General features: G+C 39.5%; 4 protein-coding genes across 7 annotated transcripts; 2 read left to right on the top strand and 2 right to left on the bottom strand.

Annotated features, from left to right (window-relative positions):
* Positions 1-5845: 5845 nt before the first annotated feature.
* eif4ebp3l (eukaryotic translation initiation factor 4E binding protein 3, like) lies at positions 5846-8873 on the bottom strand. Its single transcript, XM_079479166.1, has 3 exons — positions 8057-8873; positions 6487-6660; positions 5846-6388 (listed from the first exon to the last, which is right to left on the bottom strand). Exons 1-3 carry the CDS (start codon positions 8187-8189, stop codon positions 6357-6359), a joined length of 339 nt encoding a protein of 112 aa, XP_079335292.1. The 5' UTR covers positions 8190-8873; the 3' UTR covers positions 5846-6356.
* A 9-nt stretch (positions 8874-8882) lies between these two features.
* On the top strand, positions 8883-15289 carry hnrnph1 (heterogeneous nuclear ribonucleoprotein H1). 3 transcript variants are annotated; one of them, XR_013787895.1, is made up of 12 exons: positions 8906-9166; positions 9647-9744; positions 9824-9979; positions 10056-10199; positions 10720-10858; positions 12082-12263; positions 12734-12837; positions 12937-13072; positions 13380-13463; positions 13564-13793; positions 14080-14115; positions 14451-15264. XR_013787895.1 is itself a non-coding variant. In XM_079479165.1 (11 exons), exons 2-10 carry the CDS (start codon positions 9660-9662, stop codon positions 13746-13748), a joined length of 1215 nt encoding a protein of 404 aa, XP_079335291.1. In that variant the 5' UTR covers positions 8883-9166; positions 9647-9659; the 3' UTR covers positions 13749-13793; positions 14451-15267. The 3 variants fall into 3 exon arrangements, 2 of the variants coding, with proteins under 2 accessions (XP_079335291.1, XP_079335290.1); XM_079479165.1 differs by lacking the exon at positions 14080-14115 and having other exon boundaries at positions 8883-9166; positions 14451-15267; XM_079479164.1 differs by lacking the exon at positions 14080-14115 and having other exon boundaries at positions 8884-9166; positions 13564-13662; positions 14451-15289.
* Positions 15140-22140, bottom strand: rufy1 (RUN and FYVE domain containing 1). Of its 2 annotated transcripts, XR_013787894.1 has the most exons (18): positions 21799-22106; positions 21010-21183; positions 20808-20925; positions 20619-20720; positions 20406-20529; positions 20269-20330; positions 19878-20013; positions 19685-19786; positions 19029-19145; positions 18773-18940; positions 18584-18681; positions 18052-18171; positions 17828-17957; positions 17635-17729; positions 17502-17550; positions 16756-16833; positions 16322-16513; positions 15816-15919 (listed from the first exon to the last, which is right to left on the bottom strand). XR_013787894.1 is itself a non-coding variant. In XM_079479163.1 (17 exons), the coding sequence occupies exons 1-17, from the start codon at positions 22052-22054 to the stop codon at positions 16373-16375; spliced, it is 2070 nt and encodes a 689-aa protein (XP_079335289.1). In that variant the 5' UTR covers positions 22055-22140; the 3' UTR covers positions 15140-16372. The 2 variants fall into 2 exon arrangements, 1 of the variants encoding a protein (XP_079335289.1); XM_079479163.1 differs by having other exon boundaries at positions 15140-16513; positions 21799-22140.
* A 1162-nt stretch (positions 22141-23302) lies between these two features.
* Positions 23303-26331, top strand: hbegfa (heparin-binding EGF-like growth factor a). Its single transcript, XM_079480531.1, has 6 exons — positions 23303-23552; positions 24113-24322; positions 24432-24636; positions 24743-24898; positions 24987-25068; positions 25159-26331. Exons 1-5 carry the CDS (start codon positions 23510-23512, stop codon positions 25057-25059), a joined length of 687 nt encoding a protein of 228 aa, XP_079336657.1. The 5' UTR covers positions 23303-23509; the 3' UTR covers positions 25060-25068; positions 25159-26331.
* Positions 26332-26722: the final 391 nt, after the last annotated feature.

The raw sequence follows: 26722 nt of genomic DNA, 5'->3' as shown, positions 1-26722 counted from the left end.
GTGTATACAGTTTTTATTTTTTTATTTTAAGCATAATCACATTTATAATGGTGTTAAATGACAGAACTTATAACAATTATAGCCTGGGGCTTTAAGATTCAAGTATCAACAGGCTGTGTCACGAAATTTAACACTAAATAAATATCTGAGATTTGCTTATTAGTTCTGAACTGAGCTGACGGCATACACTCATCCACATGATGGACTGTTACTCCAGTGTTTTGCTCCCCAATGAGTCCTCAAGCGCTGTCTTGCTCCTAAAGGTCATAGGATAAAAGAAATAAATGTTGTAACTGTTTCCTAGTTACACACAAGTGTAATATCATGCTGTTTGATGTAATTCCTTGCATCCGAGAAAAATTACCGAAACAAATCTGTTCCCTGGTAACAATACGTTCAATTAGCACTTATTACTGAATTAATGCACTTCTGTGAGAAGACATTTACATTTAGAAGATGCTTTTATCCAGAGGTAGGGAGCAATTAGCGATATGTCATACAGGAGCAATAATAAAATAGGTGCTAATACAAAGACGCTGCATGATGTGCTCGTCTAAATTAAGATATACGTGGTATTATCATTCTCATGAGCTATGACATCACACATTTACACCAATACAGTCATTATTTCTAAATACACAACAATCTTAAATAATTTAATAAGAGTAACTGTAAACTATAGTACCGCTGACTAAACCCAGCTAACTGGACACAACAAGCCTGGCAGAGCGAACTCATTACAGATATAAGAAGTGTATCTGACACTCAGTAATGATATAATGATGTTTAATTACCTGTGGTTGTCCGCGATTTGCAGCTGACGGATATAATCCATCTTCAGAGGTATGCCGCGAGCGAGTCGCGTTTGGGGTGACGTCAACACCCTCGTTGACTGATTGGCTAGAGGAGGAGCTGTCAATCTAGAACTAGTGGACCAATGGTGGCGCCGAAGCCCGCCCTAATTACCATGAAACTTGAACTGCAGCATTTAGAAAACCAAGCGCAGAAAGTGGAAACGAGAGCAAAGGGGAAAAGACCGTAAGCACGGACAAAAAAATTAATATGAGCGAAACCTGATTTTGTTTGTGATTTGGAAAATGTTGAATTCATGTTTCAAGTTTTATGCAGAACTATTGTAAACTTGTTAACATTTTGGATTCACGCTTATTACTTTTCGATCCGTGACTGCGTTGTTTGTTGTTTGCATTTGTTTTTTAGTTTTTTGCGCTATTATTTTACACGTGTTTTCAATTTTTTTATTTACGCTCATTATTTTTCAAACCATGACCACAATACTTGTGGCGGGTAACTGATCCCATACACATGGCATACGTTTACGTAATTTGATCATTCGGCAGACGCTTTTATCCAAAGGTTGGGAGCGCATAACATTTTGTCAACACGCTAAACTGTAATGTTTGTTTATTTTACAATGCCATGCTTTTTAGGCGGATTAAAACTGGAGTCAGCAAGGAAGATAATAAACTATTTTTATTAGACAAGACGTAGACAGTTATTGGTTAGTCAAATAAATGCGGAACAAGCATGTTTTGGGTTGTTTTTCGTAGGATGCTGAAGTTCGGTTGGAGGCTGGCAGTTAATTCCACCACATGGGAACCGAATGAGTAAAGGTTTAGCCTCGCTGTGATGGAACAGCCATGCGTCGCTCATTTTCAGACCGAAGATGACGGGACACCGAGGCTTCGAAGCGTAATCAGAAAAACGAAGCATTTTATAGTGACGCACTGTACCGGATTTTGATTGTTTTGGATATAACCATGTGATCAGTGACGTCCGAAGCTACGTTTATAGACACAATCACGTGACTGGCTCGTATCCTGAATTTGTATTTTTCGTCTCTGTAGTGAATCGGGATTACAACTGTCTCGTGCGAAAGTATGTCCCAACGAAACTATAGTAAGAAATAATAAAGAAACAGCCTCGCACTGTTGAATAGGGATGTCGAAATGAAGCCTTTTTCTAACTGGATCGAGAAAATATTCGAAGTGTTGGAGTATCGATTACAGCGCCATCTAGTGGATCATAAAATGTACAGCAGTCGTCTGGGATGAAGCCTCAGTGGATGTAACACCGGCATCATTGATGTAATTGTACTCTGTAGTGTACAAATACAAATATGCTGATAATATTAATTATTAACGTAATTCCTGTTAATATAAAAGTCAATATTAGTCAATGTGTTACATTGTTTAGCGTGTTGCGGGTCCCCAGAGTAAGTGAGAAAATGTAGAATTATTTTAACTAAAGTACTTGTATGACATGTAATTGACTATCTGTAATGTGTTATAACATTGCCTGTATCTTATATAAAAGACTTTATAAACGTAATGTCAGCCTAATTCACAGATTATGCGGTTGTAAAATGTGCCTGTGTAACTGGGTGAAGAATGTGGGCCCATAAAAGACTATTTACTGGTTTTTATTGAGAAATAATATTTTTTTGACAGTGTTAGGGCCGAGCCTATTTCTCCTCTTGCACAATACCTCCCCTGCCTTTGAAAACACTCTCTCACTAGGTACAGAGGAGGCGGGTGTACACAGGAACTGCAGTGCCATCAGGTATAGATGGGGAAACGCATGTTTTTGTTCTTTCCAGTATTTAAGTGGATCATAGGTTCTGGGTATGTTATTTTCCTTTAGGTATCGATCAACCTCTATTACTGCATCAGCTGTGGCATTGCGGGTCTTTTTACTTTGGTCCACAGCACAATCTAGCGGGTGCCACAGGTTTCCACCTGAACAATTTGAAGGACAAAATGTAAATATGGCAGGAAATTTATATGCATCATTATATTTATGTCATGAAATATTCATCAAAGTTTTTTTTCCAAAATAATAAAAACGATATATACTTGTAGTTGCAGCCTGTTGAGATGATGTTTGTGTTGAATCAGTGCTTGGCGTTGATGGGGTTTCTTCTTGGATTCTGATGATGGTGGCACACTCCTCTTTTAGCCTTCTAACAGCTTCAGTCATTTTATTTTGATTGAGGAACCCAAAGGTTTTAAACCTTGGGTCCAGCAAGGTTGCCATGGTCATTACACTCATAGACTCTATATTCCATATATGTTCTCTCAGGCGTCCGGTCAGGTTTTCTGTCAGTTGTTTTGAATGATCCATGGTCAACCTTATCAATTTAAAATGGCTTGGTCACATTTGCAATATGAACATTAATATGAACGTTTTAACTGCTGAATAAATACAAATAAATACCTGATTTGTTCTCCATGTAAACAATGGTGTATCATTTTCATCAGCGGAATGACTTTTGACCCTGAGACATGTTTCTCCCTAGACAGTTCTACCGTAGCCTGCTGGAAAGGTGAGAGCACACGGAGGACTTCATCTATCGCTTCATACTCCTGTGGATCGATTGGACTGATGTCTGTTCTGAGAGAGGCTAAGGATGCCCCCACAGCTTGCCTTTCTCCATAAAGGCGTTGAAGCATCAGAAAAGTGCTGTTCCACCGTGTTTCCACTTCATTGATAAGTTTAAGGGCAGGTCTGCGCATGTCTTGCTGTATCTGGTTCAGCTTCTCTTTGGCAATGGAGCTGGATCTGAAATAGCTGACAATTTTCTTTGCCTTGGTGCGGATGTCACAGAGGGTAGAAACTTGATCGAACGATTTTTTAACCATTAAATTAAGTGCATGCGCAATGCAGATTGTGTGCCTCACTTGTAGAATCTTTGCACAAGCAATCATATTTGCTGCAGCATCTGTGACAAGGCATTTGACCTTTGCCTTGATTTCCCACTCCTCCATATATTTATTTTGTATGAGGGCGATATTTTCAGCTGTGGGATTATCAGGAAACCTCTCCACCCCCAACAAGACAGTGTTGAGTTTATCATCCCCATCAATGTAGTGGCAGGTTATGGCCAAGTAAGCGTCCGTGTTAAGTGATGTCCACATATCTGAAGTTAAAGACACAGCCTTGATATTTTCCATTTCAGCCTTTGCCTTGATCTTGGCTTCCTCATATTTTGAGTCCACCATTTTCTTCAAGGTCTAAATGTGCAACAATAAAATAAATGTAAAAGAAAGGTTATTTTTTTAAATATTATCCAGTGTAAATAGTTAAATTGGACTTTTCTACACACCTGCCTGCTTGGCACAACATAGGTACGATCCAGAGCATGGATGAGACCCCTGAAGCCTTCATCCTCCACCAGTGAAAACGCCTGAGAGTCTTTGATGATCATATTTACCAGTGCCTCATCAATCATCTGCTTTCGAGAACCTGAAGGGAAGGGCATTTTCGATGACAAATACAAGTCACATGTAAATGTCAAAGTGAAATTATGATAACGCACTTGTGTGTGTACAGGATTGGTGTCAGGCGCAGTCTCATGCAGAGCTCTAAAGTGTCTGAGCATGGAGGAAGTATTATTTGAATAGTGAAGCTCCTTATCACACACCAAACACCTTACCTGTTGTAAATAGAATATTGATTTATTTAATATTATCTTTGTCTTCCAAACTACACTCTCCTTACAGTTCAACCAACCAACCAGACTGTGCCAGATAGGACCAATAAAGTAAGGTAGGGATTTGACATGCAAACCGAAACACTTATGAGAAAGTGAGGCTTCATTTGTCATTGACCACATGATTCAGTGAAAACAATGGACGCCTCGAAACGGTGCTTCATTGGAAATTGCTCTGCCTGCTCGATATGCGCATCAGGTCTTCAGTGTCATATGTAGCAATACTACTGTTGAACATGTCCTTTTCCTAAGTAGAAATCTTTAGATGTTTCCATTTCCCTCAAACTAAAAAGTCCCCAGTTCACAACGTGACAGTTATGCAATGGTTTATTTTACTATATGTGTGTCTACATGGGCTTCTGAACTTACAGGACTGAGACAAACATTTCTGTGGATAACTTTAATTTATTCGTTTTCAAATTTAGTCATAGACCAATGCAGTATGAATTGCCTAGGCCTAAGTGCTACATTAACACTAACAGTGAAGTGAAATCAGGGTGTTACATGGGTGCTTTTAGGGTGATTGAAAACTAGACGTGTAGCAGCATTCTAGATCATTTGCAAGGGCTTTGGTTGGAAGGCCGGCCAGTAGAGCATTGCCGTAGTCAGGTCTTGATATGACCATAGCTTGGACTAGCAGCTGAGGGGCAGATGCTCAGACAGGAACGGCCTGATTTTCCTGATATTGTAGAGCACATGCCTGCAAGTTCGAGTCGTACTTGCTGCTATGTGAGGGGTGAATATCAGCTAGGAAGAATTAAATGGAAGTCAAAGGTGCCCGAGAACTCTTTGTTTTCCTAAATTCTTCAGAATCATTTCTCATGTGTGCAACAGAACAAAAAGAAGTCCTACTATGGTAGTGGATGATGTCCCAGAATTGAAAATTGCTAACATTCTTCAAAATATCTTTCTCTGTGTTCATTGAAACGAAGAAATGTATGCAGGGTGAGTAAATGATGACAGATTGATCATTTTTGGATTCTCTATCCCTTTAAAGGGGGCGTTTCATAGATCTGTTATCTTTTTTGTTAGCAATTTAGCAAGAACATGACCTTTTAATTATTTGTCAGGCGCCTTAGTGCTTTTGGATTGCACTTATGCTATTGCTCCCTGAACTCTTTGTAAGTCGCTTTGGATAAAAACGTCTGCTAAATGACTAATTTTTATGCTTTTTGTTGTCCCAATTGCTTCCATTGTTTACCTCATCTGTAAGTCACTTTGGATAAAAACGTCTGCTACATGTAAATGTAAAGGGGAGGGGTGGAGATGCCTCTAAATTCTTACAATGACATTCAATACTCCAGCACAGTGTTGACAAAACAAAAAAAACACATCAACATTTAAGTGTGTCATTTATTTTAATCAAAATAATAAAACCTGAGGAAATCCAGGCAATTGAAACACCAGGGAAACCCTGAGGGCACATGCTGGTACATTTATCTTCTGATGTGATTCGAGGTGAAACGCCATCTCCTGCTACAGACATTCATTTGCCTTTAAGTCGACCCTTACCAATAAACAATCATGTTTGCTCATTTATTGCTCAAAAGGAAGAGTTTTTGCCATGGTTTTGTCCCATGTGTAAAGCTACATTGTCTTATTTTAAAAAAAGTAGAAAGTACCATATGTACAATAAAGAGATTTCAAAACAACGCCACTGATAAACAACCACCACTTTGTTTCTGGTAAACTGATATCAAATACTTTCAAACAAAAGAATAAAACACTCTTTAGGTGTTTAGCTCTTTAAAAAGCCCTGTAATCTAGTAAATATGTGACATCTGCTGATCGTGCCAGTAACGTCCCAGCACATAGAGAAATTCTCCACAGGAGGTAGATGAATGATTCAAATGTCCATCTCGAACTGGCTTTCATCAGCTAAAAAAGGGAAAAACATAAGCCTGTTTCCAAGAAGCTGCATTGTTATGAAAGGCAAATAGCAGTAGTTGTAGTTTTGAGAAAACACAAATTTTTACCTCCCAGATCCTTTTCCTCCTCCAGTTCCTCTTTGAGATCTTGAAGTTTGGACATGGGATGTTGTGAAGGAATGGTTACCCCAGGAATCTGGGGCAAACAGCAGGGTGGGGTCCGGGCGATAGGAGAGTTTCTACAGTCGAGGAGGAACTTTCTGTCGTAAATGATCCGAGTTCCTGGAGGAGGGGTGGGACATGTGTTATGTAGCCAATCACATGCTCACAAAAACATATTTACATTGTAGGCTGCAGGTGACATAAACAATTGTAGAACAGTTTGTACTAACAATTGAACAGGAGTTTTAGCACAGAAAAACAGACAAATGCTTCCCCCAAACAAAATGTTTACAAATGCAAGTTGAAGCTAGAAAAATATAACCAACAGAATATTTGTAGCTAACGTCGTAAAATTGGGGTTAGTCATACGAATGAATTACTTTGATGTATTAACTGAATGTGATCTCCGAAGTTTGACCTGCGCAGAAGTTAGTGCTATCTGTGCTCCTGTTGAAGCTCTACCAGTGACTGAAAAACATGTTATGCAACCTCTGCTATTTAGTTCAATGTGTTCCGGACAAAGGGGGTGGGGGGTGGTCAAGGGTGTGGACTGAGATGGTGACAGTGGTTGGATATACAGCACAGCAGTCAGAACTGTGGGTCGCTCTGGTCAGGGTAATGCGTGGATACCAGCCCCTCCATTTCAGGAGGAAGACCACTTTTCATTTGTTCGCAGTTGAAGAATGCATGTTTCGCACACTTTAACTGCAGCGTTTTGAAACGTACAACATTTTCCACAATGTTCTCGCCACAGTTCATGAGATTCCCAGAGTTATATTTGAGTTTCCACACCGAGTGGACCCAATGAACCCATCTCGGCTGTTATTCCTGAAATCCACAGCAGCTGTGTAGGAGGAGGGGTGTTTCTAAGAATGGCCTTTCCTCTGCAAGGCGCTACAGTTACAGCCACATGCGAGAGATTGTCAAGAGTCGGACAAAAGAGCTTGAAAATATGCGAGGGGCCAGCCCTTCATGAACTGGGTCGAGCGTTTGTTTTTCACGAGATTAGATGCATTGTTTTGTACTCGTTTGGCAGTTAATCGTAAAACCAGATAACAACATCAGTCAGTTAGATTATATCGTCGAAACTGTTTGAGACTTTGTGCGCATAACTGACGCTTGCTTGTGGCAACTGGAATGTGATATTGCGCGATCCATGCGTAACGCGCTGGAAAGAACACATCAACTGCGCTTTTCAGGGTTAAATTCGCTGGGTTAACACGTATGTGATCTAACTGTACAGTGGGTGACAAAATAGAGTGGGGATAAAGTGCACAATGTCTAAAATCGTCCAATGTTTGTCAACTTTACGGTGGACGCACGTGCGTAATGGAGCGCCAGTGATAGCCAAAGACACAGTTGGGAACGCACGCGTGGTGCATATAAGAAATAAATGACAAAACATCAATTGCTGTTTTAATGTTTATACAATGTTGCAAAGCTTCACATCCTTTACAATGCATCAATCATAAATAGATCCGCATTCCTCCAAATCAAATATACTCTACAATCTCACCTCCTGGCGTGGTGGAGAAGAGAGTCCCTCCAGGGGTTTGACTGTAGCAGTCCGGTAGTTGAGACCAGTCTTTGAGGTGCAGGACACGCGTGGGAATGGGGCAGCTCTTGCTTTGCTCCGTGTTGGCAGACATCGTGGTCGAAATGCTCTCTTCACTACTAAATAAACCGACGCAAGGTCTCGGCGATGCTCCTTCTGTCCAGCACCTGTTCAGACTCTTTGTACGCAATAATGCAAAGTTATTTTTACAAGTTAACAAGCAGTGCCAGTCTAGCGATACCAGAAGAAGTGAGACTTCTACACCCAGGGCTGGAGGCGCAGTGGTGGAGAGAAACTAGGGTGAGGGGGTATTTAACAACAGTACAGACTACGTGACTCGCATCATGTGATAAACGAGACTTGAGCAACAACAAAAACAGGCCAGCGTAACATACAGGGTTGCCAGATCTTTGCAAAAGGAGTGCGTTTCGTATCCGTGGAGTAGTGGTTTGTTTTTTTGTAGTTTTGCTTCCGTAGTTTTATTTTAGTTTAAACTGCGCCACTTCCAATTAGTTTATGAAATGACATATAAGAAAGATGGATGATGTAATGCACGAGGGGAATTACAGGAGAGCATCAGGCGCAAATGACACGGTGTAAAAATAGACACATTTACGCACACTTAAATAGTGCACTATACAGATAAATCGCAAGCCGCTTTAACATAACGTTGCGCAAATAATAAATGTTATTATTCCATAATGTTAAATAAGCGTAAACGTTTTCATTTGTTGGTGTGTTTTAGATAACGCGCACAATATTTAACATCACACCACGTGTTAAATTAAGGGCGTGATTCATTTTAGTGTTGCAGTGTCACACCCGAAACTGCAGGGGGCAGCAACGCCTCAGCGTATCTGTAACCGCCTCATATTATCAACGAGCTGCTTCTCGTTCATGTTCAGACTCGCGTCTCCTTCTTGACGTTTTTTTATAAGTAGACACATACTGTAAACATTTCTAAGATTAAGTGAGCACTATCGGTACATTACATTTGTTTAGGGGCTGATAAATTACGTTGCCGTGCTTCTGTTGAGTAAACGAAGCCTCTCCAAGGGTGTTAATCAGAAGGTATGTGGTTCAGAAAGCTCGCTAAGCTAAGTTAACAGTTTCAATTTTATTTTCGTACATAAAAAATGTTCTTTGGTTAAATGTACCTATTTATTTTTGTAAAGAGCCATTTTTCGTGTTAACGGGGGCACGGTTTGTTTCGTCTCGGTGTATTTTGCTTTTAGACTAAGCTGATCAATGGATATTAAAAGTATTTATACATTTTTGTATGTTGTTTGTGTCAAAAACACAGTGTATTTTATTGATATTACGTCTGGATCTTAAAACTGTAGGTTTTGTTAGCTTTGCGTTTTTCTGTTGTGTCTGAGTTGCTCAACCATGATGTCAATTGGGTGCTGTCAGCAGATGACTTGTCTGAAATACAACATTTGAGAATTGAATAAAACAACATATTAATATATATCTAATCCTTATATAACGTTTTTTAATAATAACGTTTTATAAACATATTTAATAATAATTGCTTTACCTATTGAGCAGGATCATTTCCATTATGGCGGATGGAGAGGGGCTTGTGGTCCGAGTCCGAGGACTTCCGTGGTCTTGCTCTGTAGATGAAGTGCACAGATTTTTCTCAGGTAAAGAAAAACTGCACAAATGTTTCTGTATTTTCTTCAACCATCCTTACATAGAAATACTCTTTTAATTTGATCACAGAGTGCAAAATCGCGAACAACGGGACAAGCGTACATTTCACATATACAAGAGAAGGACGACCGAGCGGAGAGGCATTTGTTGAGTTTGAATCGGAAGAAGATCTTAAAATTGCTATAAAGAAAGACCGTGAAACCATGGGGCACCGTTATGTAGAAGGTAAGCAGCTGGTGTTGCCTTTGTCACAGACGTTCTTGAAGTCACCTCACACTAATACATTCATATGCGGCTGTAGTATTCAAATCCAATAGTGTGGAGATGGACTGGGTTTTAAAGCACACCGGACCCAATTGCCCAGACACGGGAGGAGATGGCCTGGTTAGGCTTCGAGGTCTGCCCTTCGGATGCAGCAAGGAGGAAATAGTCCAGTTTTTTGGCGGTATGTCAATTGAGTAGTTTGAATCGTCCCGTCCTCAAATTGTTACAACATGTCAGATATGTATTAGTTAGCTTACTGGACCATTTCTTGCAAACTTAGCTTTTCTGAAAGAAGCTTTAAGCATTTCAATCACAGATAGATGGACCAAATTGAGAACAAAACAAAACCACCAGGACCACCAGCATGGGGTCCCTTTCTATATTCACTTCATCCATCCCAGCTAATAAACAATAATGTAATGTCATTATTTAGTTTCTATTGCATTTTTGCACACTAAAGACAGGCAAATCATTTATGATGCATTTACTGGGGCTACAGAGGGTTAAGACAAATGGCCAAAAGGATTTAAGTGACCCTTTTTTCTTTCCTCTTTAACTTGAGAATACTTTGTATTGCAAGGCCCCATGTTTATGTTGACATGTGACTAAAGAGAAACCCATAGAGAATTATAGAGAAGTCTTGTTAATGGGCTTGTGATTTAATTTGTCCCCCACTGGGGTTATCTGTCCTTGGGTTGAAGGGTTGGAAATCGTGCCAAATGGGATAACATTGCCGGTGGACTTCCAGGGGAGGAGTACGGGGGAGGCCTTCGTGCAGTTTGCTTCACAGGATATAGCCGAAAAGGCTCTAAAGAAACACAAGGAAAGAATAGGGCACAGGTGGGGATGGCTGGTTGGTTGCCTGGATACATTGCTTTTCTTATGGTGTTCCCCTCACAAAATCATCCATTGCAGAATGGCCACACATGACTCAACATCAACCAATAGTGAGACATATGCCGGATTACTTTTTTGATCTAAACATCTACAAGAAAAGTAGCCTCAGAATTTCTCTGCAGGCCGTATTGTGCTCTTTTATTAGTGCTGAGTGAACCATTGAGAATCGGTTGACTTAAAGAAGAAATCAACTTGGTGGAGATAGCTAAATGTAATGTGGTAAAGTTCCACACTTAAAGTGATGCTCCACCCAAAGAGGAAAATTCTGTCATCATTTACCTTTATGACTTTCTTATATAAGATATTTTGGGAAACGAACAGCTCTGGACCTCATTCATTTGTATTGTGTGGACACAAAACCAATGCAAGTGAATGGGGTCCAGTTAACAACATTTAAAAAATATTGTCTATGTGTTCTGCGGAAGGAAGAAAGAAAGTCATACAGGTTATGAAATGACAGAAGGGTGAGTGATTTATTTTTGGTTGAACTATCACTTTAAAGCTCATCTGGATTGTCACGTGTTTCGCCGAATGAGCTGCAAACATCCTTTTCCATTGGCTACTAACGAATACTTTCGTTTCTTTTTGTTCAGGAATTTTCTTAGATAGGGACTGCTGTATCAAACAGAATTGTAAAAATAGGTACTGTTTCTTTTATTTGGTTATTGGTCAGACAGTTTCTGGACTTGAAACTCATAAAGATGATTAAAAACAAGCTGTCTTTTCATTGGCTAGAACCTTGTCAAATGGGCACTCAGCACTAAAAGTAATGCAGAAGGAATCTCTCTGTTTCTCTTTCGTTCTGAAGACTTCAAATCACGAGGATCCAGTCCAACAGGTAATGCTAAGTTACGACCTAACAGGCGAAAGTGCTTTGCTCTTTATTCCTTTCCACAAGTGAGGCAGTCCAACAAAACCAGAGTCAGAAAAACGCCAGCTTTTGGGTGACCATAAGAAAAGTTCCTCGTAATAAAGGGTTGAATGAATTTCAATATAAGGGTTAAATCTTTTGTGTCTATCTGTGTCCTTTTTTCCGAAACGCTGAGAGTAATTTTGTGCCCAGACGGATTCTGTATAAGTGCGTCTATTTCATAAACCAGTTTGGACAGGCCTTATTAATACTGCTCCTAGGACCTGGTGCCATCACTCTGGGTGTATATTCTTAGGTATATAGAGATCTTCAAGAGCAGCCGTGCGGAGGTACGCACACACTATGAGCCGCAGCGGAAGGTCATGGGCATGCAGAGACCGGGTCCCTATGACAGGCCTGGGGGCGGCGGCCGTGGCTACAACAGCACGGGCCGAGGAGTCTCCTTTGAAAGAATGAGACGTGGAGGATACGGGGGAGGTAAGAACGTTTATGGTCGAGCTAAATAAAACGTCTTCGAAAAAAGAACATTTGTTGAGGTATCGGCAAGTAAACAAAGTTATCTTAAGTATTTGATTGTTGACCGATTCATTTTAGCACAAATGTGTTAAAACAAGCCTTGTGCTCACCGCAGCAACACGTAATAAAATATAAGAATTGACTGAAAATAAGGTTGATCAAAGATTTTTTTATCTTTGATACAGTGGCCTTTGTCCTGCTCAGTGAATGATTTAAGACATCATTGTTTGTAAAACAAAGCCACTTTTAAACAACGCACAACACAAACTATAATGACTTGACATTGTTCCTGTGTAGATAAATCTTTGAATTTTGCTGTCTTCATCATGACTATCAACCTCCTCTATAGATAAAACGGTTTGCAGTTAAATCAAGTAAACAGTGCAAAGCTTATCAGACAGAATGATTGTTTACCTTGTTTTTGTTCTGAGATGGCCGATATGGAGACGGAGGATCGTCCTTTCAGAGCACGACGGGTCACTGCGTGCATATGAGAGGCCTTCCATACAGGGCCACTGAAACTGACATATACAATGTGGGTCAATGTGAAACAAATATTTTTTATATGATCAGCATCCTCTTCGCGTAGTCCGAATGTTTTTTGTCTGTTAATCATCAGTCTCGATTTTTCTAGTTCTTCTCTCCACTGAACCCGGTGCGCGTTCATTTGGAGATCGGCCCTGATGGGCGAGTAACGGGCGAGGCGGATGTAGAGTTTGCTACCCATGAGGACGCCGTGGCAGCCATGTCCAAAGACAAAGCCAACATGCGTAAGTCAGAGGTCGCCCCGAAAAGATTCTGTCATTGTTTACTCATTCCTTAGTGTTGAAACCAATTTGTAACAAAAGGCAGTGTCTATTGCTGTCAGGTCGCCAGCCATTTTTGCATTTGTGTTCAACTCGAGAAAGTCATGCAAGTGTTGGGCATAAATGTGAACAGAATTTCCAGTTTTTGCTACACTGTCCTTTAAAGAATATTCAAGAAATATCAACACTATATTGCCTGCAAACACCAACAAGGTAGCGTACGTTTACCCCAAGCTTTCCTATCTGATTGACACTTGTCATTGTCGTGCAGAGCACCGTTACGTGGAGCTGTTCCTAAACTCAACATCAGGGAGCGGAGGTGGAGGATATGGAGGTCAGATGATGGGCGGAATGGGTAAGACATCCTTCTCACTCCGTGTGACATTAGAAACGCATATTGAGTGAATGTGGTCAGCAGCTATAATGCATAATAATGCACTACTGTTGATGTTCAGGAAACCAGTCGTCTTACGGACACAGCAGCCAGCAGATGAGCTCTGGCTACAGCGGTGGTTATGGTAACCAGAGTGGCATGGGCGGTTACAGCGACTACAGTGAGTGTCAGCTCTTCCGTAGGTCTGCTAGCCGGTGCCATGCCAAATCCTATCGCCCTTGGACCCCTAGGGGTAGCTGTTTGTAATGCCAGATTAAAATCCTTTCGTGTTATCCTGTTGTAGCCGATCAGGTAAATACAGTACTTCAATACCAATTAATATCATTTTTAATAAAGCTTGTCTTACATTGACCTTAACATAGTATCTTTGTTGTAATACCTCGAATATAATAATACATTTGTACCATTTGACACTAATATGCAGTTCTGAGGTTTTATAACTTGGGTTTAAAATATCTCATTAGAGGCGGAGGTAATGGGATTGAAGAGTTTATTGTAACGTTGTAGGTTCAGTTACATGTATGATTATGAGATGTATGATTTATAAGACATTAATTGATCTGTTTTTCTTTTGAAGACTACATAGAACAACAAGCTATATTTAAGCAATGAGGTATGAATGCTGTGTTGGGAATGTAGTCACGGTTTAAAAACTAAGTTGGGCTGTCTGGGCATATTTACAATAAATGGACTTGCTTTCAGAGAATGGTTGTTCCAGATTGCAAATATTATAGATACAACATAAAACATTATCGATCAAAGTCATAACAGCCAACAGTAAACCTTAGTTAATTCATGATTATGTCATTGAGCACCACATATTCTGTAAAAGGGCAATGTAATTATTTTAGGGGTCCAAGTAGTGTAGGATTTGACATATCACTGTCATAGTTCAAGCTTCTTTCAGAACTCCCTGGTCCTAAAATGTGTATTTCTCCCTCCTGTCAGGTAATCAGGCCGGAATGGGCAGCAGTTACTATGGCGGAGGCAGCCGCGGATCGATGGGGATGAATGGCCTCAACAGCGGAATGGGAGGAGGGTGGGGGATGTAGCTTTTGGATGATGGGCTGCTTCATAGCTGTGGCAAACTGGTGTCCTTTCATTTGGTTTTCTTGTCGTTCTATGTTCCCTTTCTTCGAAGATGGCTGTGTTTGCTGTTCTTTGTATTGTGCACAAGCAAGCTTCTTTTGCTCTGTTTCCTTTTATTTTTGTATTGAGATTTATTAATTTATGTTTAAGAGAAAATGTTTATCCATGTTGCACACTGGAGAGGTGCCTGTTAATCTGTTTTTATAGTGAAGAGATGATTGTTTTTTTTAAAAGGGGGACACTGTGGGCCAACCTTATCAAAGCCTTAGGTACACGTTGACGTCTTTGCACAGTGATTGTAGCATGTCATATCTCAAACTTCCCTCTCCATCAAAGGTGTTTTGCATGCACTCAAAGCTTCATTGTGGTTGATAGTTAAGGAAAATATGATTTTTTTGTATTATTTTAAAGTACGATTTCAAAATTGGGTTGGAAATGATTGGGATTTCATTTAGAAGCATGACACAGTTGTTTGCCAGCATTGTACCAAACCTGTGTTTTGAGTGAAGTACACAGAGTGAACACATGTCTGATTCCTTGATTTTTTTACAGGTGAATTAATACTTTGAGGCAGTGTTTATTAAATCATGTAAAATTCTATCAAATTTCCAGGATTTCTAAACTTCATTACAGCTTTATAAACAGGAGACAAATAAAGCATTCTCACTTACACAACATAGGAACTTGTCATACAATCTAAAATATACTTTTTGTATTCCGAGTGTAAAAAGTCACATAAAAAGTTATCTTTGATTAGTTTTAGTGAACTAAGAAAAATGGAAAATATCTATTTGCTCTTCAGTTTTGCATACAGTTAATCCCATACATTTTTTTACCAACATACAACATAACATGCTTAACAATGAGGCTGTTTTTGTTAACATTAACAAAAGTATTAACTAACAATGAGCAATATCGTTTTCAGCATTTATTCATCTTCGTTTATGTAATACAATATTAATGTTAGTTCACTAATGTTAACAGTCACAATTTTTGATTGTCAAAATGTGTTTGAAAATTAAAATGAACAAAGTATTGGTAATTTTGAGTTTATGTTAGGTAATGTTAACACACAAAACCTTATTGTAACGTTATCAATCACGATCTTGTGATTAACACATGATTAATTGATAAAATAATGGTTGTCTAAAAGATTTTCTTAGTTGAATTTATTTCCCAAAAACTTCAGATTATTTTACTGATATTATGTAGTAACTGGTCCCCCTTTTTTGACCAATGAGAGCGCTGCTCCCTCGTAAGCTGGTGTTGTTTGTTACAAGTTTGACATGCACGACTTGTGGATCCAATCTTTATAGTACACACATAAACTGAAAACAAACAGATAAAATATTGGCATAATTGCATTGAGTCTCCTTAAACAATCACGCAAAACACATGCATTGGACTTCATTACTCCCTTATCAGAATTTACAAAAGATTACAAATATTGACAATATTTCAACAAGAGATCAAAAAAGCATAGCGTATAAATCCTCTGCATCCACCAAAGGCGAACGCTTGAAAGGCTCAGATGTGTTAGTTCTCTCCCTAAAATGGAGACTATCAATAAAAATACAATAATTCATTCTAATGTTACTGTTGTTATGGCCTAGAATCATCCTGCAAAAAACTCTGCGTGGGCTACGATTTGACATCAAGGTTTCAATCAAACAAGCCAAATATGCCACGGGATAGTTAACGCATAACCGTTAGTGTTAATCATAAACTACCAAAACAAATCTGTAGTTCCACACGCACACGATCAGCGGATGTGAGTGTCGTCAGGAGCCGATGGTGCTCCGCTGGAGCAGAAGAGAATGACAGACGTCACAGACGCGGACCGGTTTGGGGTACGAGGGCAGGGCGAGCTCATTACTGGAGCAACTGTTGCAGTAGATGTCTCCACAGTTCCTGCAATGGTGCTGCAAAAGAGAACGAGAGTCACAGAGTAACAATTTATCACAATTAATTTAGCCAATATTGAGTTTTTTACAGTGTTACTCATTGACTTTCCCAAAACAAAACAAATCAAAATAAGCACTGCTGTAGATCCTTGCAAAACGCAGCACTGCACAATAATCGTCTGACTTTGTTTTTAAATTGTTGGAAGCCAAAATCGACTGTTCCGATCAATTGCACAGCGCTTGAGTAAAACGGTACTTACTTTCCTCCGGGAGATCGAAAACTCTTTCTCGCATTGTTTACACTGTGTGGCTTCGTCGTCCTTTAGCCAGGCATGACCCTAAAAAACATCCAGAAAACCAAAATCTGTCAATCACAATACTCATATTAAGGATAGGACTTTCTTAACTGTCATGTAATGCAACAAAGAAATTATGCCATGTCTTAAAATATCGGCATAAAAATTATGATTTTCAAGCAGTTATTCACACCTGCAGTTTGGCTCCAGATTTTAGGAGCAAATTATAAATTTCATTAACTCAGTAAATATTTATTCGTGGCATTTAATTGACGGTTTCATGGAATGCACACGTCTGGCCTGAAGGTAACTTCAGGTCTGTGTTTGTTTATAATATAACTATTTATATTTAATTTATAAAATTCAAAATTTCAGTCTATATTAATTTATTAAATAAACAATTTGTTCGATGGGTCGTCTAACTTTGTCGCATTTAAGTTTAGCCACGTAACGGTTCTTCAACTGGTAACCCAAAATAATACTGGCTAGACATACTTTGAATTTGCTAGCTGATGTAATTTACTTGTTATTTCTTTTGCTTGTCATCAGAAATAATCTACAGGGACTCTATGTGACTCAACAGTCTATACATTGAATTCCCTCTCCCTTCAAACTGTTCATTAAAAAGAATAATGAAAAACAAATGTTGTTTAGACAGGCAACAAAAATATTTGGCTGATTTGAAATGAACTCCTTAAATGCTCTTGTACCTTCAAGGCCTTGTTGACTTCTTTAAAGTCTTCCATCTTTAGTTTGGACCTAAAAGCAGGATTTCAATGTGAAATGTGATATGATAGTACTGCAGGTTTGGAGACTATGATGATGAAGTAGGGAAGCCCTTACTGGCTAAGATGAAGGCCCATCTCCTGCAGGGCCTTTTCCTGCTCCTCACAGAGCTGCTGAAGCTGTTTCTTCTCCTTACGAAGTTCAAGCAGTTCCTGCATAAAGACGAAGATCAAACTTCTACCTGATAAACTTCAAATCAACAAATTCGTTCTTGTTCAGTTGTGTTCTGCCTCTAAACTGTGTATCGCACCATCTGCAGGCCTTGCAGCTGCTGCAGCTGAGTGCGCAGCTCTGCGCTGTTGTCCTGTTCTCTCTGCAGCTCTTTCTGCAGCTTCTGTCGCTGTTCCTTCTCATTGCTCAGCTCTGACTCCAGTCCCGCCCTGCCGGGAAAAAGAACACCAGCTGTAAAGCCTCGTAGAGCAGATAAGGGAGGAATTATCACGGTGAAAAGTGCTTATGGAGACCACAGCTAACCTGAGCGTGTCCAGGTCAGCGAGACGCTTCTGCAGGGCGTTTACTTTCCCTTTCATTTCTGCTTTCAGCTCGCTTTGGCTTTCATCTGTGTTTTTGTGCACATTTTCTGAATTTTGCAGCCTGTAGAGGAAGGACACAGAGGGGATTTGCATAAGATTTGGAGCCCATGTGAAATCAAAATTGAAGCTTTGTGGCTTTTACTATAAAACATGCTAAAAGTCAGCCACTTGTTTAAACATTTAAGATTTTTTATAAAGTAAACTGTGACATTTTATTGAGTGACTACCACATACATATGTGACCCTGGACAAAATATGTGGGTCAATTTCTCACAATTGAGATTTTTACATCAGCTGAAAGTTAGGACGATACAACTATTTAAAACTCTGGAATCTGAGGGTGCAAAAAAACTAAAATATCTTCATGGAACATGATCTTTACTTAAATCCTAATGATTTTTGGCATTAAAAAAAGTAATATATGTGCTTCCAAGGCCACATATCATCTTTACCATGAGGTATGAATTTATCACCTCTGCTCCAGTTCTTTCATGACCGCCTCCATCTGATTCATCTTCTTTTCAAGTTGTAGCATCTCCTCCTCTTTTTTCTGGGACACTCGGTCCGACTCCTGATTGGTTCAACCAGATTTAATGTGTTTAAACTGGTTCCATGTAAACCTATAAAAAGTTGCATGCTTTAAAGACAACAGAGTGCAGTACCTGTGCCTTGTTGAACATCTGTAAATTGAGATTCTTGACCTGATCCAGCTGTTGTCGCAGTGCGACCAGCGTGTCCAGTTTCTCATGTGTGTCCTTTTCCAGAAGCTTCATGGCCACGTCCATTTCCTGCTTCAGACCTACCTGTAGTTCCAGCTCCTTCTGCAGCTCCTGATGGGTCAAAGTGTGCAGGCAGTTTTTGCGATTGGTTCCACAGAATGCAGTCATTGTTGTTACGTCGGTTGGTGTTCAGTCTCACCTGCCGGATTCGTTTCTCCTCCTTGTACTGCTTCCAAACGACATTGTACATTTCATCCAAACCCTGCCGCGTCTGCCGGTATGTTTCCAACTCCACCTGACTGTCCTGAAGAGACACCTTAAAACAGACATTTGTATTGCTCAGGTTGCTCTTTCATAGCGCTTAGTTGTGCTGTAGGTATTTTAGCAATTTATTTGCTCAGAAATGAAAATAGAAGCAAATGAGACAATTATGAATGACTGAGAGGTCAAATTTGAGTCAATTTGATGAGAAATGTTTGACTTTATATTGAAATCTTTTGACTGCAGACTTGACAAATCTGAGACAATGTTGAGATCTCTTCTGAAACTCTAATGGAGATATTTGTGAGATCTCTGTATCTTTTTCTCCGGAGAAATATCCGAGACGCAGACATGCAAAAGTTTGCTTTTCATTCGATCTCGTGGTGTTGGAGAAATAATTGAGACATTAAAGAGATCTCATCCTCTTCCAATTCAAACACAATTCCTTCACCTCTAGAACACTCCAACACATTCAAAGCTTTGATCTCACTAAACCAAAGTATGAGGAACTACATCTCAATGTGTCTTGATTCTTTAGCTTTTTCTACAAAATGTTGCAAGGGGGAAACAAACGTGAAAGTGTCAAGATCTAACCTCCTCTTTCCTCTGACTGTTCTGGAGAATATTCGCATTTTCCTCTCTAAGCTGTTCCTGCTCCTCACGTAGAGCGTTGATTCTGTCTGTGGCCGCTGTGATCTGAACAGAGACACCAACATCACGTCACATCAAACGACATTGATCTATTGTCCTAACAAAATCCAAGCAGATTGAATTTGAAGATCCTGACCTCCTCAATGAGTTTGCAGTTGGTCTTCTCCAGCGAGTCCATCTTAGCCTGTAGATCCGTCACCGTGCAGCTGAGATGGCGGTTCAGCTCTTCAATGTAATGTTTCTGGTCAAGGATGGCTGTCATTTTTGTGTCACTGTTTGCCGTAAGAGTGAAAAAAAAAGAAACATTATAATATTTTCATTAGCTGTAATGAATATCTGATTACTTGTGTAATACAATTCCTAAAATTTGCCGGCTAAGCGATTTATGCTTCAATGATTCTTATTTGATTTGAAAACTTCAAAAAAAAAAAGCAGTTTATTTGATTTATTATTAACCAAATGACCACAAATCATAATAATGGTCATAATAATCCATACGTCATAAAGATCGGTCAGTCTTTACTCACTCTTGTTTGGCCTCAGTGACTTGTGGATCTTTCAGGTACAATGAGAAATCAATGACACACACCTGTTTCAATGAGAAGACATTGTTATTCACAGCCTGTCGCACTGCTGTCAAAGTTTCCATGATGGCACACGTCACCTGAGAATCCAGATCTTCTCCTTTCACACACAGATTGGCATCGATCACATTGAGACCCACCAGCATGCCCACAATCACGACACCTTCCTCTTCCAGGATAAGAGAGCCTTCCTCATAAAACTCTCTAAGAGAAAAAAAGAGAAAAATTACTTCAGCACACAACTACACATAATTCTATGTGTACATCCTAAAAATGAAAGGACGCCCTCTCACCCAAGAAGGTCTCGCCTATTTATAAGAACTTTCATGTAGTCTGCGATTTTTTTCTGCATGAGGGCCAAATGCATCCACGCTCGAGCTCGTCCGAGTCCTGTCCTAAAACCAAACAGAAAACCTCATAAATATACAAAAACAATTCTGCTCTCTGCTTCAAATACGACGTTACGTTCAAGAGACGCTTACTTGAGTCCGGGCATATCCCGCACACTAGTGGCGATGTCAGCTGACTCCGGGCAAAGCTTCTCTATCAACTCCAGTGGAGCCCAGATAGACTTATTCTGACCAATGAAAGATTTCCTTGCTGCCAGGAGGAAAAATCAGGAACAATTAGGTTATACACCCATAAATGAATTACGGCCAGTGTCGTATCCACATTAACTCGCACCTTTCAAACCATGTTTAAGGCAGTGCTCCAGAACCACAAAGAACTGCTGCAGGGGTGGATAATCCGAATCGAGCGTCCGTCCGAGACTGAGGGAAGACTGGATGAGAACCTTAATGCTGAGCTTCATCATGCTGAGGAGGTTTGACCTCTCCACTGCCATGGGATCCTTCATACCTGAACAGATCCAAACAGCCATCACAAATGGCTACAGTAACACACCTGCGAACGCTTCCTGCGACGGTCATAAGGCCAATGTGAACTCGAATACACTCAGTGCAAAAGCCAAACAAAGCGAGTTATCCATTACAATACCATACAATAACAAAACGGAACGTGAACGGAAGCGGAAGTTCCTGCAGGAGAATGTATATTTGTAGAATCAGGAAGCAGGTGCACGTTCTTCATATCCTCATGAATGAGGGAAAACACAACGCAGTGCTTTGCTTTACATCACATAAACCATAAAAGGAGAAGTGACATTATTGAAAAAAAGTGTCTTCCGCACAGTGGCAGATGGGACATTCACACTCTGGTCAGGCACAGCTCTACACTGGTGATCAAAAAGACAAGGAATTAGTCCAAACAGCGTCCTTTCACAAAAAATCAAGCATTCCCATTGGTTCTGTAAGATAATGGGTCGTTTTAATAGCATCATATGGCTATAAAAGAGATAAACAGTGTCTTACTGGCACATCCCCACAAAAATAGTACCGTTTATCAACGCTGTTGCTAAATTATGATATTTGTATTTCTTTCCTCGAATATCAGCATGTTGAGCACGTGTCATACCTGCTGGTTTGATGTGATCAGAGGTGTGTTGTTGTGTGCCAGCGCTGTAGTTGTTTACACTGCTCAGCGTCTCCGACGCTTTACGAGCAAACGAAAAGATCGGCGCCGACCACGAGCTGTCCGCCGGCTTGTCCCTCCGTACCTCCTCGGTACCGTTGACCGCTTCATCTTGCCCCGGTCCCGTTGGCTCTGGTCCTTCTTCTTTCGCACGAGAGTCTTCGCTCACAACTTTCGCGTTCGCGTCCTCGTCCGCCATGTTTCCTGTCAAAACACGTGACTGCAGACCGGAGCAATCGAACTCGAGGATGCGCGTCGGTTAATCGATTGACGATGGACGCCCATACAAAAGCAAGCGTTCAAGCAAAAGATGAAAATAAAAATATGAAAGTAAAACACGTGAAAGAGACACAAGACAAAGACATCTGTTTTTTCAGCTAGAAGTCATTTTAATATTTTATGGGTTTATTTCTAGCAGATTTTATCTGCGTTGAATCCCTGTGCAATGTCTCCACTAGATGTCCCCCGTTTATTATTTTAAGGGCTGTGTTCAATGTGTTCCAGCTAAATCTAGGGAATCAAAGTCTGATCAAAGTTGTTCTTAGGACTGAGACTTGTTGATATTATATATATATATATATATATATATATATATATGTGTGTGTGTGTGTGTGTATATATATATATATATATATATATATATATATATATATATATATATATATATATATATATATATATATATATATATATATATATATATATATATATATGTGTGTGAGGTCAGGTCTCAACCATTCAGTCTCAACACTATTACATCTGAAGTGTACTGTTAACAATTTCGACTAGAGATGAATTCTGTAAAAAGTTCATTATTTTGATAAGTCGATGTATAAACATTTTGCCATGATTCGATGATTACATCATTTTCGGTGTGCAGACTTCAAATTTCTGTTTTGTATAATTTTAGTCAAAATGTTTTTTTAATATTCTTTATGCATTTGGCAGATGCTTTTATCCGTAACGCCTTACATTGCATGGCACTATACATTTGCCTATAGGGGGTGTGAGTTTGTGCTGACGGCTACTTTTGCGAAGCCTCCTTAATAAACACATAAGTCAAACTTTTGACTTTGACTAAAATAATTTCCTTAATAATTTTCTATCTCTGGAGAATTGACAAAAGTTATACAAATAAATGATTATAAATGATCGTATAGTGTTGTTACCCGTCAAACTTTAAGCTCTCCAAAGAAAAGTTGAAAAGTGCCTCGGTACACGTGTTTTAAAAATCCCATTCAGAAAAGATTATTACCATTTTGTTCTATTCCCAAGGGTAAATATAAAGAAGTATACATTTACAGACAACATCAACATAAACAAATATGTAATAAAAATAAATAAATAAATAATAATAATAATAATAATGTTGCACAGTAACTTAACGAAATATATGAAAAAATAAACACATTCGCAACTCATTAAAAACTAAGTGACACGAATCTGTGATGCGGCAGTGGGCGTGGTCAAGGTCGTATTTAAACCAGGGTGACTGAAACGCCGCTGATTTTTTAACCTTCTAACGTGGCAGACGCGTTCAAAGTCAAAGAAACTCTCGCTGTATCAACCTGTTGTGGACATTAAAGGAATTAACCTGACTGGGGATTTTATTTTTAACAGACGCATCGATTTTAGTCAAACCAGAAGTGAAAATATGAAGTTTTCGATCATTTTGTGTCTGTTCGTCGTTGCCCTTGGTGAGTATTTATGACTGTCGTGGTCTCACAGCTCTCTTTATATGAATGTACATTTACAATTGTTGATCATATTTATGGGCTAATAATCCGTGCGTATGTTTCATTTGTATATTTTTAAACAAAAAAAGTTTCCCTCCCTCCGAAACAATCTAAACTTTTATTTTGCCTCGAGAATCTATTCTCGGTTGACACACAATGTCACTCGGTGTTTTAGGAATATTCTGGGATATATTTATTTTTGACCCATGAGTTCATTTGTTAGCTCAGCGTCTGTGCATGCACACGTTTTGTAAATGAAGTATCCCAGCACCCTCTAGGGGTATTCGGTAATGCTGACAATCTATTATTAGTTGTAAAACATGCTTCTATGTATGTGTGTCAGCCAAATAACATCATATTAAGTATTTTATACATCTCTTTGGTTACCTTCAACGTGGAACCAGAACTTACTTCATTCATTCTTGTAAAAACAGCATGAACATGTGCTCAAGACAAGTTAAACTACAATGATCCAGTCCATAACATTGAATTTTAAGAGCAAATGACTCTTTTCTTTTCAGCGGCTGTCACATGGGTGAGCGGTGCGTCCATCGAGAGGTTTGAGAGCGAGAGTCCTGCGCAGACAGCTGTGATAGAGATTCTGGAGGTATCGAACGAAGGGAGATCTTCTGAGGGACCAAAGCAAGTGGGATATGAGGAGGAAGATGATGAGTATTACTATGATTACGAAGAGGAAGACGAGATTTCTGGGGATTATAATATTCCTTTGGGTAACTAAGGATTTAATTTGAAAACCCAAGCATTCTTGTTGTGATTTTTACTGAAAGTACACGCAGTATCCGTTACCTTATGAATAATTTTTCTTTTTCACCCAAACAGTTGCGTTCTCGAGCAAGCCGAAAGATCCGAGTGCGGTGTTGAATGCAGAAAGACTTGACGGCTCGAGGAGGAAGGGTTTAGGAAGGAAGAAAGCAAAAGGAAAGGGAAAAGGAAAGAAGAGAAATCCGTGTCTACAAAAATACAAAGACTTTTGTATCTATGGAACTTGCAAGTACCTGAGGGACATAAAAGGACCTTCGTGCATGTACGTTTGAGCCGTTTGTCACGTGAAGTTTTGTTATAGTTTATGTGCATTGCATTTGGCTGTTTTACGTTTGTACTGACCGTGTGACCTTACCACTTTTCTCCAGATGTGACCCGGGCTACACTGGGGAGAGATGTCACAGTTTCTACATGGAAGTTAGGACCGAAGCGAGCACGTACAACCGCACGACGGCGCTGGCAGTGGTGGCCGTTGTTCTTTCTTCTCTCTGTCTCACCATCATTGGACTAATGCTAGCTCTCAGGTAGGTTTTCGTCTTTTTTTCTGTAAGCTTCTACTGTTAGATGTTGTTTTGGGGCAGTAGACTAAGACCTTTATCTCATCACCTATAGGTTTCACAAGCGAGGAGCTTATAATGTAGAAAACGAGGAGAAAATCAAACTGGGAGCTACCCCTCATCACTAAGAGAGAGCTGTAAGTGGATAACGTCTCACAATTGTCCCATAAACTCATCTAGAGTGGTTTATCAAGTGGCTTGACATTTGTCCTCCTTTTTAATTCCAGGGTGACTGTGCAATTCTACCTCAAAATAAAGTGGCAAAGTTGATGTTGTGAGGAACACGCAGCATGCTGGAGAACCGGGTTGAGTGATGCCGCTTGTTTGGAAGGAGTCAAAGCACTTCTATGCGAAGCCTGATCTCTAGCTCAAAACCTGCCAGAGACTGGAACCCTGGCAGAACGCATGGTTCTGGAAGAGGCTCCGAGCTGGCCGGACATTATAGTTCGATTCATAAAAATGAACTGCCCAGGGTTATTGGAGGCGACGTGAATCTCGCCGGAAATAAGTATTCTTATAAGCATTTTTGTTGTCTTGTGAACCGTTTAGTCGTCTGGCAATGCTTTAATTTATTTATTTATGTATATATTAACATATTTATTTGGATTCGAATGAAGTCCAGTCCTAATGCACTGCCGTTATGTTTGAAAGTCTCTGTTTGTTGTGTTTTATGTGTATGTAAAACTTTATTTATTAAAAAAGTAATATTCAAGAGTATGGAACATTATTAGACTGAAAATCAAAATAATAGTATAAATATGTGCAAGTAATTGATATATTTGATGCGTTTAAATGAAGATATTTTGCAATATTTCTATTATTATTTTAATCTCCAGGACGGTGTTAGAATGTATTTCCAGCAAATGTTAAGTCATATTTCAAGGTCTATTTTTCTTTGGTTTATAATAGAGAGAAAAATATTAATTGTTTAGCCAGTAAAACAGTGTGAAAATTCTGAAATGTGAATTTAATGTCCTAAACACAAAATTAGTCTTGTTTGAGCAGTCTGCTTTTTGTTTCCTTTTTTTAAGAATCCCGTTGTTTTCTGATATGTAGTATTTTAAAATGCTCAAACCGCAAATGAAATTGAAAATAAATCTTTTTGATATAAAAGCCCAATCTATAGTTCTGTCAGTTGTGGTGTGAATGCTCGGTGTGCATCTAAGGAGGAAGATTATTACATGATGTGATGAGTCATTTCCTTGTGAGAGCAGTTAAGACTGGTTTTCCATTTTGGGGACTGGAATAACAACATGGATACAGTCTTAGTTTTGACATCAGAAGAAAAACATTTGTCTAGTCTGCCTCCCGAGGAGTTTCTTTCATGCAAACTGCACCTGTATCCTGAACATCTCCACTGTGGCCATGTTCATATCTACAATAAATGCGGTTTTATATACAAACGAACACGCATTACTGGTATTACATTCTTGCATCATCATTGAAATTGCACTTCCTCGACAGAAAGTGCAATACTTGTGCCAGCCACTCCCACAGTATTCAAACTTCCATTTTATCGCACACAATGTAAATGAAGACAGAACTTGATCCATAAAAACAGACTTAAAAGAGGAACCCAGACCACGGAGCTCATTTCCGTTCAACACGTTTGAAGTTGGTCTTAGATCTTTTGTTGGTTCTGTAACCTTTGACCTCGACTCTTTAAAACTTTCAATTTCCGCAGCGAACCACCTGTGTAAATAAAAATGCATTTAAACTTCAGATTCAAGTCATTTATTAACTTTCAAGTCTTCTCAACCTGTGTGACTTTCTTTTTTCTGCAGCACACAA

Source organism: Barbatula barbatula (assembly GCF_947034865.1).
Source record: "Barbatula barbatula genome assembly, chromosome: 18".
Taxonomy (NCBI): Eukaryota; Metazoa; Chordata; class Actinopteri; order Cypriniformes; family Nemacheilidae; genus Barbatula; species Barbatula barbatula.
The sequence above is the reverse complement of the archived record's forward strand: the minus strand, read 5'-3'. Positions and strand labels throughout refer to the sequence as shown.